The following is a 12,021-nucleotide window of genomic DNA, read 5'->3' as shown; positions in this document are numbered from 1 at the left end:
AGCAAGTGTGAGCACACACGGAGAAACAGCACAGCCACACACTCGCTCTACCCCACCACATAGCAAGTGTGAGCACACACGGAGAAACACCCACACTCTTGCTCTAACCCCACATAGTTCAGTGCACTTCATTTGCTCGTCTGCTTCACGTTTTAAAAATGCTGCTTCCTGGCCAGGTGCGGTGGCTCACGCCTGTAATCCCAGCAATTTGGGAGGCCGAGGTGGGCGGATCATGAGGTCAGGAGTTCAAGACCAGCCTGGCCAACATGGTGAAACCCTGTCTCTACTAAAAATACAAAAAGTAGCCAGAAGTGATGGCAGGCTCCTGTAGTCCCAGCTACTTGGGTGGCTGGGGCAGGAGAATTGCTTGAACCCAGGAGGCAGAGGTTGCAGTGAGCCAAGATCTCGCCACTGCACTCCAGCCTGGGCGACAGAGCAAGACTCTGTCTCAAAAAAAAAGGTGGTCCCAACTATGAGTGGGTGGAAGCCTCAACCCTCCGTCATTCTCTCACACACGCACGCACATGCACAAACACATGCACATGCACACACGGATATATATTTATATGTACATTTGAAACATGGATGTATGTATACATGCGTGCGTGTACCAGTGTATGGATGTTTATACTCACCACTTGTGTGTGTGGTGAGCATGAGTGCATGCATGTACCAGTGTATGGGTGTTTATATTCACCGTGTGTGTGTGGTGAGCGTGAGTGCATGCATGTACCAGTGTATGGGTGTTTATATTCACTGTGTGTGTGTGGTAAGCGCGAGTGTGTGCATGTACCAGTGTATCAATGTTTATATTCACTGTGTTTGTGGTGAGCGTGAGTGTGTACATGTACCAGTGTATCAATGTTTATATTCACTGTGTTTGTGGTGAGCGTGAGTGTGTACATGTACCAGTGTATGGATGTTTATATTCAGCGTGTGTGTGTGTGGTGAGCATGAGTGCGTGCACCAGTGTATCGATGTGTATACTCACCGTGTGTGTGGTAAGCACGAGTGTGTGCGTGTACCAGTGTATCAATGTTTATATTCACCGTGTTTGTGGTGAGCATGAGTGCGTGCATGTACCAGTGTATTGATGTTTATACTCTGTGTGTGTGTGTGTGGTGAGCACGAGTGTGTGCAGGACGGTGTAAGGCAGTGCTGCATCAGCACTCATCTGTTTCCACTCATTCCACTCATCATTTCACAGATATCAAGGGAATGGATGAAAGAATGAATGAATAAACAAAGAAAAGTCCCCATAAGCGAAGTTAAAAGACAAGACACAGACTGGGAAGAAGTTACCGTGCAATGTGTTCAACAAGGGATTAATAACCATCTTACATAAAGAGCTGCTCTCAATCTACAACCCCAAAACACGAGGCAGCAGGAACCTGGGAAGGCGACATAGAAGAGTAAACCTAAATGGCCAAGCACCTTCTCTGGCAATTCACACACATTACCCTTGTCGTTGAGGAAAATGGTTATTCAATTTGTTTTAAAGGACAGGAACGGAGTCAGGCCAACACCCATGTTAAAGCTGCCTTTGTCCCTTAGCGTGGCTCTCTGGCCCCTGCTCTGCACCCTGATTTTCTCTTCTACATCTTTTTTTCCTGCTAGAAAACCCTCTCAGACAACACCCTCTGCTTCCGGACCACACGTCCCTGTGATTCCTGCTTCTCTTTCATGGGGGAGAGCTTCCCTCTGCCCACTCTAGGCAGAGGTATAAGGTGTCCCCTGGGATTTGGACAGGACATCAGGAAATGCCTAGCCTGAGGCACCTACTTACTGGCCAAGTGAAGGAGGCGGTTATAGTCTGACACATGTGGCTTGGGTTTTGGCATGGGGTCCCACTCTTCCAACAGGGTGGCTGGGGCCTTCGGCTTTGACAACTGGAGGGTCCGTGAGCTGGGGACTGCCATTTGGGCTGCCCTGGACACCTGGGACACCTGGAAAGAGAAATAGAAGGATTACGTAAAACAGTCCATGATGCCTCGTGGGTCCTGGAGCAAAAGGACCCCAGGAGCAACACTAAAGACACAAGACAGACTGGGAAGAAGTTGGTTTGTAATGTATTCATGAAAGGATTAGTAACTATCATGTATAAAGAGCTCCTCCACATCAATAACCAAAAAAACCCCAAAAGGGCTGAGCAAATGATACAGGAGACGAACCCCAAATGGTCAATAATCCTGTCTTTTGACGAATGTAATGTCAACAATTGTTGGCAAATGTAAATTAAAACAACAAAATATCACTCCACACTCACAAATTTGGCAACAATGAAAAAGTCTGACATTATCAAGCCCTGGTGAGAGACTCTCATGCATGACTGGAAGGAGAGTAAACTAGTACAGGCAGCTCAGGGAGCAATTCGTCCACTAGGTTCAGCTGAACACGCACAGGCTTGGTGACCGCCACATACAGGGACTCCTGCACCTGACCCGCGGAAACGGGTGCAGGGATGTTCCCTGCAGCTTTGTTACCACGCACACACCCCGGAAGGAGCCGGGCGCCCGGCCGCTGGGAGCTGCACAAGCTGACTGCAGCATATTCTCAAGAGAGGGCAACCCAGCAGTTAGACCATTTTTTTCTCCATAAATCGGCACAAATTGCTGTAGAAAACGGTAATGAGGGAAAGCAAGACAGAGTCATTTATGTTCACGAAAACCACAAAACACGACCTAGGGGACAGGGTATGAAAACGATGACAGTGCGGCAGTGCTGGCCGAGGTGGGAGACCTTGCAGACGTTTCACCCACAAACGTGGCACCCTTGTTCCCCAAATCAATTCTCAGCAGTGGCCGGCACAGTGGCAGCACTTTGGGGGGGTCAAGGTGGCGGGATCACGTGAGTTCAAGACCAGCCTGGGCAACATAGCAAGACCCCATCTACACACACATTCTTGGCATTTTCCAGAAAACCCATGGTCCACTGAAAGTGTGTTTTTGATACTTTGCACCAGCCTACGCAGAGACTGAGTACTGGGCGGCGCTCAGACACCCTTAAACTGGAGCGGGCTTCCCTCCCCTCGCCTCATAGGCACTCTGTTCCCCTTCACCAGGCTGGCTCCCGTACACGTGTGTAGGAGTCCGCCTGCAAAATAACTGAGTAGGCAAAGGACCGCTTCACACGTCTCCCACTTATGCTTTTCTGGAAGAGGAACTGGCCATTCCCGATGCCTCTGGGGAGGGAGGGAGGACAGCTGCTGAAATGTTTTCTTCCTTAAAAGGGAAGTGGAGGTGTCCGACCCACGCCTAACTACATGCTCCTGTCCATCCATTCTTGGAGCGTTACCTGAGAGTCTGTGATTGTTGGCTGGTCCTAACTCTGTCTGGAGCCTGCGTGGAGGCAGAGAATGAAATGAAACCATCCTCAAAGGTCACTGTGAAATTTCAGTCCCTTTCTTCTTGAAATTGCTCCCCCATAAAAATCACAGACACATCTCTCAGCAAAGATATTGTGGTGTTTACAATTTAAGCACCCACTCAATGATCTGTCTTCTCCCTCCCTGGCTCCCTCCGGCCTCCTCTCTTCCCACCAGCCCTGAAGCCTCCATTCACACAGCTCAGGCCGGGCTGCTGAGGTGGCGAGACTCCATTTCAGTCTTGCTTTCAAGGAGCTCCGGTCCTGGAAGGGCAGGCCCTGATTCATCCAAACCAACTGCAGAAAGCCGTTCTTCAGACAAGTGGGAAAGGGAACATGGACTGCGCATGTTGGTATCACGGAACCATTGTTCACTTTTTAGTGTGATCAGTGCTACTGGGATCGTGTTTTAAAATGTTCTTGTCTGTTAGAAATTTCTCCTGAGGTTTTATGGGAGAGATGGTGTCACTTTAAACTTCCCAAATGGGGTCTGAGAAACCACCACGGAGAAGATGTGACCACACACAGTGAGGGAAATGGAAGTTAATGCCACGCGAGAAGCGGCCAAAACGTTTAGGAATAATCATATGAACAAACCAACAAGCAGGCAAGCGGGCACCACCACCGAGTGCTGGCCACCATGGGGAGCGCCTGAACCTCCACTCCCCGCTCAGAGAATGCAAGATGGCGGCCAGGATGGGGATCGCCTCAGCTCATTCCTCGCTCAGAGAATGCAAGATGGCAGCCAGGATGGGGAGCACCCGAGCTCACTCCCCACCTGAAGAACACAAGATGGTGGCCAGGATGGGGCAAGCCTTAGCTCATTCCCCGCTTGGAGAACACAAGATAGCGGCCAGGATGGGGAGCGCCTGAGCTTCCACTCCCTGCTCGGAGAATGCAAGATGGCGGCCAGGATAGGGCACGCCAGAGCTCACTCCCCCCCAGAGAATGCAAGATGGCAACCAGGAAGGGGATCACCTCAGCTCATTCCCAGCTTGGAGACTGCAAGATGGCGGCCAAGATGGGGAGCACCTGAGCTTCCACTCCCCACTCAGAGAATGCAAAATGGCGGCCAGGATGGGGAGCACCTAAGCTCACTCCCTGCTCGGAGAATACAAGATGGCGGCCAGGATGGGGCACACCTGAGCTCATTCCCCACCTGAAGAACACAAGATGGTGGCCAGGATGGGGCAAGCCTCAGCTCATTCCCCGCTTGGAGAACACAAGATGGCGGCCAGGATGGGGAGCGCCTGAGCTTCCACTCCCCACTCCGAGAATGCAAGATGGCGGCCAAGATGGGGCACACCGGAGCTCACTCCCCTCCCAGAGAATGCAAGATGGCAACCAGGAAGGGGATCGCCTCAGCTCATTCTCCGCTTGGAGAATGCAAGATGGTGGCCAAAATGGGGAGAGCCTGAGCTCCCTCTCCCCACCAGAAGAATGCAAGATGGCGGCCAGGATGGGGCGCCTGACCTCCCACTCCCCACCCGGAGAATGCAAGATGGCAGCCAGAATGAGGAGCACCTGAGCTCCCACTCCCCGCCCACAGAATGCAAGATGGCGGCCAGGATGGAGCGCGCCTGTGCTCCCACTCCCCACAGGGAGAATGCAAGATGGTGGCCAGAATGGGTTTCACACAGGTCCTTGTGAAGAGACCATTAAACAGGCTTTGTGTGAGCAATAAAAGCTTTTAATCACCTGGGTGCAGGCAGGCTGAGTCCGAAAAGAGAGTCAGCAAAGGGTGGTGGATTATCATTAGTTCTTATAGGTTTTGGGATAGGCGGTGAAGAGCAATGTTTTGCAGGCAGGGGTGGATCTCACAAAGTACATTCTTAAGGGTGGGGAGAATTACACAGAACCTTCTCAAGGTTAGGGGAGATTTACAAAGTACCTTCTTTAGGATAGGGGAGATTACAAAGTACATTGATAAGTTAGGGTGGGGCAAAAACAAATCACAGTGGTGGAATGTCATCAGTTAAGGCTATTTTTACTTCTTTTGCGGATCTTCAGTTACTTCAGGCCATCTGGATGTATACGTGCAAGACACGGGACACGATGGCTTGGCTTGGGCTCAGAGGCCTGACAATGGGGAGAGCCTGAGCTCCCACTTCCAGCCCAAAGAACGCAAGATGGCGGCCAGGATAGGGCGCGCCTGGGCTCCCACTCCTGGCCCGGAGAATGCAAGATGGCAACCAGGAAGGGGATTGCCTCACCTCATTCCCCATTTGGAGAATGCAAGATGGTGGCCAGGATGGGGAGTGCCTGAGCTCCCCCTACTCGCCCAGAGAATGCAACATGGCCAGGATGAGGAAGTGCCTGAGCACAATCCCTGTCCAGAGAATGCAAGATGGCGGCCAGGATGGGGAGCACCTCAGCTCACACCCCGCTTGGAGAACACAAGATGGCGGCCAGGATGGGGAGCTCCTGGGCTCCATCTCCACCTGGAGAATGCAAGATGGCGGCCACGACAGGGAGAGCCTGAGCTCAATCCCCGCTCAGAGAATGCAAGATGGCGGCCAGGATGGGGCGCGCCTGACCTCCCACTCCCCGCCCGGAAAATGCGAGATGGCGGCCAGGATGGGGAGCACCTGGGCTCAATCCCTGACTGGAGAATACGAGATGGCGGCCAGGACGGGGAGAGGCTGAGCTCAATCCCCCCCACCCCGGAGAATGCAAGATGGCGCCGTCACTTTGGACAACCGTTGGTCAGTTTCTTAAAAGTTAGATATACCCAGTAACTGAGAAATTCCAATTCTGGGTATTACCCTGGAGATATGGAAACTTACACCTCCACAAAAAGCCATATACAGATATTCACAGCAGTTTTATTGTAACGGTCCTAAACTGGAAGCCACCCAAATACCCTTCAGTGGGTGCCTGGATCGGCAGATTGTGGAAGTGAACCGGCGATGACAAGGAATAAACTACCGACGCACGCGAGAGTCTCACATGCAGAGCGGGCGGGCGGCAGAAGCCGGGTCAAGTCCGCAGGCTGCGCGGTTCAGACTTTCGAAGAGCGAAAGCTACAGGCTTAGAGCGAGGTCAGTGGTTGCCGGCGGCCAGGTGTCCGGCCCGAGCTGGGCGAGAGACGAGAGCTTTCTGAACACCTGAGATAAGACTGTTGTAATTCCTGAGTGTGAGCTGGAAGCTTTGGGATCCACCCCGGGCTGAAGCGCCGGGAAGGATGACGGCTGGGCGGCTCTGAAGACAGTGAGAGATCAAAATAAAGCTGCTCCCGGACAAAGGCAGCTGCCCTGTGCCGCATCTCCTCCTCCCCTGACTCCCAAAGGCAAAGCCTCCTTCACTCTCTGCCGGGTCCCAGCCCGCCTGGCGGGGGTGAGCCGCGGGGGGCACGGGGCACCCACCTCAGACATGGGCATGCTCCAGAAGTTACTACGAATCTTCGGGGCGGCCAGTTCCTTCAGGCGACTCGACGCTCTGTATTCCAGGGAGGACCGAGGAATGGGCCAGACAGGAGTGGTCCTGGGGGAGGTCCCAATTTTAGACCAGCGGCTCGGCGGGGAGAGGTGTGTGTGTCTGTCTGTCTTTCCCAGCTCCTCTGTTTCTGGGGTTAAGAGAGCCTGGGAGAGTGGTGGGTTTTGAAAGCGCCTCCAAACAGGGATTCATAAAGAATTTCTAAGAGTTCTCAAGTACAGAGCTACCATCTCCCTGGGTTGTCTCTGCTCAATGTGCAACGTCCACCCTCAGGTCCAGGCCTTCTCCGTTCCCTTCTGGGATGGCAGCTCCTCCCAGGCCTTCTCTACACACCCCCATCGTCAAGAGCCTGGGGTGAGCACTTGGACCCAAGGGATGAAAGTGTTTGGCCTGAGGTTGCCATGCAAAGCTGGGGAAAGCGAAGGACAGCTGAGCTCCCGGGCTGTGCCTTCTAAAATCAGGTCTCAGCTACGCCTCTGCCCGGAAATAAAGCCGCATTTCATTGATTCTAAGGCAGGGTCTCCACATTGAACAGGTCTGAGGTTGGGATGCAGCTTACGAGTGCTGCCAGCCAGGTGGCGGAAGTGTCATGGCCACATCTGGCTGCATCTGTGTGTGTGCTCAGATGTAGCTGTTCATGTGATCTGCACTGCTGCTTCTACAGGAGTTGTTTAATTGCAGCTTAAATTGTCTTCAGGTTACGATATGATTTGGCGTTAAAAAGTGCACACAGGCGTGAGAACAGTGTGTGCAACACCCACATCAACGTCTCTGTGTCAGAAGTGGTTCAAAACAGTTGGACACACTTCCGCTGTCTACTTCAGCTGTGCCTTCCTTCATATCCTGCATAAAGATGGGTAATAATATGTTGTGTCTAAATAACTAAAGGTCACTTTTAACAAGCACAGGGGCTCTAAGTGGTAAGAAAGAATTTTGTACATAAAATACTAATGTGTCTTACAATTTCTACCTTTTTTGAGTAAACAAGATACAGTCACGATGGTGATAACATCTGAGCACGAACTGTCGGGCAATGTGCAAATCCCCTTTCACGGGTGCCCTCCACCACCAGCATTCCACAGCCGGCAATGCGGTTGCAAGGGGCCAAGCAGCCCGCTGGGGATGTGGGCTGGGAAGCAGGCCAGCCCCGCCTGAACACAGGCTGTCTAGGGCTAGGACCTGGACCCTTTCCCACGCTGCATCCTGTCAGGGGAGAATAAGGCATTTCTGCCAAACTCTGCCCTCTGCGTGCCCACCCAGCCCTCCTTCCCCCACCTGTTGTTGTTGTAATATTCCAGGTAGAATCTCTTGGGCCGAGACAGTTCCTCCACTCGGCGGGACACCGCTATGCAAAATGGGAACCGGAGTCAGTGAACCCCAGCGTAAACACCCTGCAGTTCTCAGGGGCTTCTGCATGTGGAATTCAGCTTTTCATGAGCTTGGGCAGGAGGCTGAATTGCAAGAACTGTGGGCAGAGACAACTGGGGGCCAGACACCCTGCAGAGAGAAGACTTGCTGTCCCTGATTTAGGGACAATGGGGCTCAGAGGCCTGAAGCTCCTTCCTCAGATACCGGATGGGAGTGGCAGGGCTGGAACAGCAGCTCAGCACCATGGCTCCTCAACGGGGCTCAATACAGATCCAGGGACCCACAGGCTGGGAAAATGGGTTTTGTTCTGAAGTTAGTACAAGCCTGGGGTTTGATGACAGTGGGTCTAAAGTGAGAACAGCACAGGAGAGAACTGGACTGTTATTCTCCTCTATGGGGAACTCTCAGAGTGTCAAATTTGAAGGTGTCTATGATATCCCAATACCAAATTCCTCTCAAGAAAAGCATGGAAATCCTCGTGGAAAGGAAAGCAAAGGGTCTTTTTGTAAATTCTTGCCCCGATTTGGCCCTGTCCTGGAGAGTGTTCCCCACACCCCTCACCCCTAGGACCAGTCTCAGCTCTGGCTCCTCAGGGGACAGACTCCAGTGGGGAGGACAGAGGCTCCGAGGAGATGGGGGAAGGGAGGCCGGAAGTATCTGGATGGGGCGGGGCAGGTTCCCCGGAGGCTGGCAGCCGGGGGCAGGGGCCTCAGCAGGCATGGGCGCCACCTACCGGGCACTGTGACGGAGAGGGTGGTGTCCTCAAGGAACCGCTCCGTCCAGTACACAGAGGGCCTGGAATAAGCGGGCAGCTCAGGACAAGGGAGGCAGAGAACCCTGGCCCTGCCCGGAAACAAGCCTGGGTCTCTGCCGGGAGGGTGGCCAAGGGGGGAGTGTGGAGTTGCTGGGAGAGGCGGTAAGCCAGAGAAGGACAGTGAGGGGCCGCCAGGGCTTGTGGATTATCGTTAGCAAGGCTGATGTCCAGAGAAGGAGGTAGCTGGGGGAGCAGCATAGCTAAGAAGAGGGCCCAGGGCCATCTCCTGGGAGCAGACCCAGGTCACCAGGGTGGAGAGCCCCACATCTGAGGAGCCCCCGCTGAGCCTCCTCCCTGGAGAGAGGAGGGTGGTTGGAGTGAAGGGGTCCCCTGGAACCTGACACGTGTCCCCCAGCATAGGCAGATGGAGGAGACAGCCCTGGACTTACCAGTAGAGATAGAAGTGCAAGCTCCTCTTGCGTGGGGAAATCCAGGCATACCCCTTACCACAGCAACCCTTCCTGCGAGGAGACAGGGTCCGAGCCCCACTGCCTTTTGCCCTGGGTCTCCCGTTTGCTTCCAAACTCCTCACTCTCCTTTGGCCACCGCCCACGAGGGCCGCAGTTCCCTAGCCAGTCCCAGTGTCTGGCCGCCTGCTTAACTGGCCAACCCCACTTACCCTAAGTTTGTTGGATGTGGTGGCAGCTGGGGGAGGGGAGCCGAGCAGTGGGGACAGGAGGAGCCCGGGAAGGGTGCCGAGAAGGCCCCCAGCGCTGCCCCCACGAGGCCGTGGTCTGGCGTGTCCTCACCTGTCTTTCAGGACTTGCCAGTTTATCTTGGGCTCTGCCAGCTCCATGAGCCTCCTCCGCCTCCTCCTCTTCCTTGCTTTGGCCATGGTGGTGCTGGGGAGCTTCTGGCTGATGGACAGCCGGCTTTGGGAGAATTCCACATTAAAGTTGGAGCTGCTTTCCCACCCCGATGCGTTTGGGAGCCCAGAGAAGCGTGGGTCTTGCTCAAGCACCTTTTGTCTGCACTCACCCCGCCCACCCGCCTCTCCTTTCCCGCGAGGGGTCCCTGAGGGAGGACTTTGGCACCACGAAGGCCTGGACCAACCGCAGCTCCACTGCTCGCTGGAAGACCTGTCCAGGTCACCTGTCTCCCCTGGTCCTCAGCTTCCTCCTCTGTGAATTGGAGGTGAGACCAGCTCCCACCTGGTGGGGCTGTTTTGGTGAGTACTAAGGTAATGTTTACTCATCTCACAGACATTTATCAAGTACCTACTGTATGCCAGGCCCCAGAGGGGCAACCACCCTCTAAAGAGAGCGGCTCCTGCCTCCCTGAAAGCTCACAGACTGTGGGAGGGAAACAGGCAGCAGGCGAAGATGCCAAATGCCAGGACATCTGCCCTGTCCTTGCTCGACGCAGCTCTTGGCTCCCATGTTCTACCCGGAAGCCCCTCACACCCCTGCTGTGTTCTCTGCAGGTTGGCACAGTCTTGTGAGGGCAGGGCTGCCGCTTTGTTCTTGGGCGGCCAACCTCCCTGGGCGGCACGGAGACCACGGTGAGAAGGGGGCAGGTTGGGCGTGGGCACGTGCAGGGACCACAGCACAGGGAGGACGGGAGCCGAGTCCCAGGGGTATGTAGAGTGCGCGCCTTGCTGGGGACACTCCGGCAACTTGCCCAAAATCACTGCCCCCAGTGCTGATTCGCTGAAGCGTTAGTTCACCCAAAACGTGTTCCTCCCGACCATTTAAAACCTTTTAGCCATGTGTGGTGCTTAGAATGGCTTCAACTTTTGAGTTGGGAGTTTTTTTTTCCCATTTCTTTTTCTCTCTGTCTGACTTGAGGCCATCACTTCCTAAACTCGGAACTCTGGGCACCTGAACTCAGTCTGCCTAACTCCAAAGTCAGCGCTGTTTACTCCACCTCCTGCCACCGGATAGGGGAGTGTTTGCTGGTGTCTGCCTCAGGGCCCAGTGAGGGGTGCTGGCCGCCAACTGACCAGCCCACGCCTGGGCTGACTCGGCAGGGCCGGGCCCCTCGGGAGCAGCAAGCCAGGCCAGTGGCCAGGAACGACCCTTTCGCATGCCCGGGGGCCTGCGCCCAGGGGGCTGAGCCCTACCCCACCGCTCCCAGGCAGACCCGTTCCCGGTGCCCACCTGATTTCAGGAATGTCCTCTCCTAAGTCCTTGTCCAGGACTCTCTCCAACTCAGAAAGTGCCTCTTTGGGATCCAGGGTCTCCGGGAACTCCTCCCCGGCCACCTCCTCGGGAGGAAGCTCCTCTTCTGGGTCTCCTGGTCCCAGCTCTGCATTGTCCAGGTCCTGGCGTTCGGGGCCTGTGACCCGCCGGCTCTCGTACACAGAGCTCTGGAGGCCATGGGGGTCGCCGTCCGGCTCCCTTTTCGACCTGCCCGCAGCCTCAGAGCTGGGCTGGTTCCCGAGTGACCTTCGCCTGCTGTCCCCCATGCACCGGTCCCTTCCCAGCCCCCACGGCCTCACTCCCTCAGCACCCAAATGTGTCTGTGGTGGCCGCGGCAACAGCAGAGTGTCCGCCACAGTCCACATTCTAACCCGTGCGCTGTCTCCAATGCTGGTCACCTGGGCTTGCGCCGGGATCAGGACTCAGTCCTGGTGGTCACGGCTCACTCAGGACCTCCCAGGATTGGTTTAGGAAGGAGACCTGAGGGGAACCTGCAGGGACATCTAGCTATGGCTTCCCTCTCTTAAAAGGAGACACAAGGAAGAGACCTCGTCTCCTGTTCCTGTCCCTGTTGGGCCCGTCTGTAATGTCCAGAGCCCAGGCAGCCTTCTTGTGACCGTGAGGCCTGCCATCTGAGGGCAGATGAACTGAAAGGTGGGCCTTTGATGCGGTTGTCCAGCCTCTGAACTTAGCAGCCTTGGAATCGACCCTGTGCCCAGGCTTCTTGTTACTTGAAACAGTAAGTTTCCTTAGTACTAAGTCGTTTTGGCTTGGTTTCCAATTCCTGGCAGCTAAAACTACACCCTAAGTGATACAGACCCTTCCAGCCCTAACCTCTCATGAGAAATAACTTCAAAATAGGCTGCTCCGATCCTCAAAACAAAATAACGCTTATAACTG

The 12,021-nt window shown here is 54.6% G+C and overlaps 1 protein-coding gene across 6 annotated transcripts in view; it reads right to left on the bottom strand.

Annotated features, from left to right (window-relative positions):
* LOC116463961 (testicular haploid expressed gene protein) overlaps positions 1 to 11,447 on the bottom strand; it is a 15,092-nt gene extending 3,645 nt beyond the window's left edge. The window contains exons 1-8 of one of the 6 annotated variants that reach the window (XM_058434931.1): positions 11,080 to 11,447; positions 9,730 to 9,852; positions 9,370 to 9,441; positions 8,900 to 8,961; positions 8,074 to 8,143; positions 6,729 to 6,846; positions 1,787 to 1,946; positions 1,294 to 1,391 (exon numbers count right to left, since the gene is read on the bottom strand). In XM_058434931.1, coding sequence (XP_058290914.1) covers positions 1,315 to 1,391; positions 1,787 to 1,946; positions 6,729 to 6,846; positions 8,074 to 8,143; positions 8,900 to 8,961; positions 9,370 to 9,441; positions 9,730 to 9,852; positions 11,080 to 11,387 — 990 coding nt within the window. In that variant the 5' untranslated portion in view covers positions 11,388 to 11,447 and the 3' untranslated portion in view covers positions 1,294 to 1,314. Of the gene's footprint in view, positions 1 to 1,293; positions 1,392 to 1,786; positions 1,947 to 6,728; positions 6,847 to 8,073; positions 8,144 to 8,899; positions 8,962 to 9,369; positions 9,442 to 9,729; positions 9,853 to 11,079 lie in introns of those variants that run through there. The other 5 variants (XM_032147254.2, XM_058434929.1, XM_058434933.1 and 2 more) reach the window with 5 other exon arrangements.
* Between the last annotated feature and the right edge of the window lie 574 nt (positions 11,448 to 12,021).

The sequence above is a fragment of the Hylobates moloch genome, unplaced genomic scaffold, assembly GCF_009828535.3.
Source record: "Hylobates moloch isolate HMO894 unplaced genomic scaffold, HMol_V3 SCAFFOLD_104, whole genome shotgun sequence".
Classification (NCBI taxonomy): Eukaryota; Metazoa; Chordata; class Mammalia; order Primates; family Hylobatidae; genus Hylobates; species Hylobates moloch.
This window is presented reverse-complemented; position numbering and strand designations above follow the sequence as displayed.